Source organism: Acanthisitta chloris, unplaced genomic scaffold (assembly GCF_000695815.1).
Source record: "Acanthisitta chloris isolate BGI_N310 unplaced genomic scaffold, ASM69581v1 scaffold32156, whole genome shotgun sequence".
In the NCBI taxonomy this organism is placed as follows: Eukaryota; Metazoa; Chordata; class Aves; order Passeriformes; family Acanthisittidae; genus Acanthisitta; species Acanthisitta chloris.
The window spans coordinates 21,150-24,670 of NW_008680365.1; the positions used below are offsets into that span (position 1 = coordinate 21,150).

General features: G+C 44.9%; 1 protein-coding gene across 1 annotated transcript in view; it reads left to right on the forward strand.

Moving 5' to 3' along the window:
• Positions 1–368, forward strand: part of LOC103805043 — a 9,038-nt gene extending 8,670 nt beyond the window's left edge. The window contains exon 10 of the mRNA XM_009077677.1: positions 174–368. Within this exon, the coding sequence (XP_009075925.1) occupies positions 174–368 (195 nt within the window). The remainder of the gene's footprint in view (positions 1–173) is intronic.
• The last annotated feature ends 3,153 nt before the right edge of the window (positions 369–3,521 follow it).

The window sequence follows — 3,521 nt, forward strand, 5'->3', positions numbered from 1 at the left end:
ATGGTTAGGGTTAGGGGTTACAGTGGAGTGACAGGTTAATGGTTGGACTCGATGATCTTAGAGGTCTCCCCCAACCTTGATGGTTCTATGATTCTATGATTCAACAGTTGGAGAAGAAGTTGGTGCTTTCCCCTAACTACTAACTCACTCACAGCTGTGTTTATTCATTCCAGGTGCTGCAGATCCTGGAGCAGGTGCAGAAGAAACACAAGGTGCTTCCTAACAGTGGCACTTGCCCCACAAAGGGCCAGGAAGAACAGCTGAGTCGTGGCCATGCTGTGCACAATGGGGTGGGCACAGCTGCTTCAGTGGAGCTGGGGCTGATGCAGGGCCCTGAGGATGGCTCTGAGCATCACACTCACTTCTGACTCCTGGCCAGGCCCAGCAGTTATGTGTTCACTAGGGACTTGTTTGCTGGAAAATGACATCTAGGTCAAACTGGGGAATGGGAGAGGTTTCCCAGCTGCAGGGGTGATTCATTCATCTTTCTATGGGTACTGCTAAAATATCCCAGTGTGGAGCTGACTTACAAACCACAGGCACACAGAAGGAAAATTTTCACTTAGGGACACTGCCAGCTCTCACTGAATATCAGACATGACCACAGTAAGGGTTATTTTGGTGACAGACTGGCCCTAGAGTAATGGAGCTTTATTCCTTTCAGTGGGAGGTAATTCCTTCCGTTTGGGCCACAGAAGAAGGTGAAGTGCTTCAGAATTACATTTGGGGGAAAAAAACACTGCATGAAAGTTGAATCACACAGTCATTTAGGTGGGAAAAGACCTTCAAGATCATCAAATTCAACTGTTCCCCAGCACTGCAAAGGCCACCACTAAACCATGTCCCCAGAGTGCCACAGGAAGTGGGAGAGGGAGGAGAGAAGATGTGTTCAGGTGCTGTGCTGGTGGGTGCAATGGACTTTCTAAAGTAGGTGAGGTGAAGTGTGGCCTCGGGAGTTGGGGGTGTCTTCTGCCATGTCTTCTCAAAATGGAGGTCACCCATTTTGACCTCCATTTGGGAGGTGTTTCCTCTGTTGGTAGAGCCCAACACTCATAAATGCCTTTATCTGAAACATCATTTTCTGTATTTCACAGTCAGTGTCAGGATGGAATTACTATTTTGGTGATTCCAGTAGTAACGTATCCCTAGAGGTGCTGGAACATTAGGGAAGACTCTCCCTTCCCATGTTATCTTATGCTGAGTATGAATTTCAGGAGAGCAATCTCCATGCGTTTGAGGATGCCAGGAGCTGGTCTCTTGCCTTATAGCCCAACTGTTCACATCACATAACACATTTTCTCCAGAGTGCAGATTTCCTGTAATCTGAGGAAGCAATTCCATCCACTCCAGCCAGTTATTTGTCTTCATCAGGGGCCCAACTTCAGTGCCTCTGTGCAAACTCATAAAGCATGGGGAATAAACAGGAGGAGTTGGAGATGTGTGTTCACCTGTGATCTTAGTGGTGTCACAGAGACATGGTGGGATGGCTCCTATGAATGGAGTGTTGGAATGGGAGGGTACAGGCTATTTAGGATGGCCAGGCAGGGGAGATGAGAAATTAAGTGATAGCTGCTGACTGGGAGAAGGTGGAAAGGAGTTTCAAATCCATGTAAGGAGTTTTTCTTGGCAAACACTGTGTGGCTGTGCAGTTAATGGCTTGTTTCACCTCTGAAAACTGCTGATCCTATTCTTACCTGACTCAGGTGCAAGGTGCTGATCAAACTCCAGCTGCAATAATTCCTTGATTCATTGATTTCACCTGAAGTTGTGCTTGAATTTAAGGATAAATGTTGTGCAGTTGGAGGGGCTCAACCTCTACAAACTACAGCAAAACCAGGTCTTCCCTGCTTCTTCCTGCAGAGCTGGCTCTCTTCCTGCAGAGAAAATCCTATAAAATTGAGTTTATTAAATGATTTTTCTGATCTACTTACTATATCTCTTTGGAGTTTATTAAAACTGATTTTTAGAAAGCAATAAAATATTTTCAATAAACAGATATCACACAAGGCTGAGCAGTCATCTTTGGCAAGTACCTGGTAAAACCTTGTGGGTCAATGGGTTCTGGATGTCCTGGCCCTGCAGAATCCGAGGAGGATCTTGGGAGGCAATCAAATTGCATCACTGCCCAGAGTGGGGAAGAGGAGGGAGAGAGAAGATAACTCCTCACAACAGGTACCTGGTGCCTGCTCCTGTGCCCAGGAGTCCTGAGAAGCTCATAAATACCAGGGATGAATATCACTCCTTAACTCTGTAAAAAAGCCCCCCATAAATACCAAAATCTGAGGAAGTTTGGTAAGAAGGATGAATTTGTGGAGGTGCTGAAGCATCACAAAGCTTTTTAGTGTGGGAAAACAGCCCTGACCTGACCATTCCAGGAGTGTTAGTGCCATGTGCTACAAATAATAATGTGTTTTAGTGTGCCACAAGTTAAAAGTGGCTTTAACAAACAGATTCTTCCCTTGACCTCACCTGGGTCCATTTTTCCTCTTTCTCTCCACGGTATTTGTTTTTCACTCACAGAAAATTCTGATTACAGTATCAGGACACTGGGGGGAAAATTTCTCACATTGCTGAAGTGAGACAAGGAGGTATTTCATTTAAGTTTAGGCCTTATTTCTCCCCATCCACAGCTCTTCGGTGTACCAGCAAACAGGAAGGAAATAGTTTAGGGAGGAGAAGATTTAAATGGGATCTTTCAGTTAAATCAAGGCAAAAACATATTTCTACTATTTTCACAGCTTTTCCTGCATTTAAGGTGAAGCAAAACACTTTTAAAGAGAAGTGGAAAGAGGAAAAATTTGCTGTTTTAAGTGGCAAATCCAAAACACTTCAGTCAGAAAGTATTGAGATAAACATTTGAACATTTCTGTGTATTTGCAGAAAAATCACAGCTCAAATCCACCTTGAGGTATTGACAAGAGTACTTTCATCAGTCTGAAAATGAAGGGCTTGGTTAAAAAGGTTGTCGAGACCTCCTCCTCAGAGACTGTCATTGAGCAGTTCTGGTGCTGCTTCTCTTCTGTCCTATTCAACAGGAAGGAGTCACTCCATTTTCATGTTCCAGGTGAGAAGAACAGAAGGGGACATGGGTCCTCAGACCTCCATCATAGGAGGAATTTGAACCAACTGAGGAAAATCAGAGGAGACTTCTGGAAACCAATTTTGGTTGCATTGTCCATGTCTTGGAGGCCTTTAGGCCTGAAAGGTCACCCTGGGAGACAAAATAACCTCATGAATGGGTCTCTTTGTAAACCAACCAATGCTTCAATCCCACTGGGGATGGAAGCAACCCAGGAAGAAGGACTGTCCCACCTTGATTTTGCCCTTTGTGGAGTCTAGACATCCATGTCAATGGGAAGAAAAAAAACAAAGAATGGAAAATAAGTGTATTTTCCAGTGGCAGGAAAAACCAGCTCAGCCTCCTGAGAATAGAACTGTGCCATAGGAACAGGAACTGACTCAGTGCCATCTTCAAGGCCGTGTGTTGGTACAGTGGGTGGACCTGATACAGGGGTGGGCAG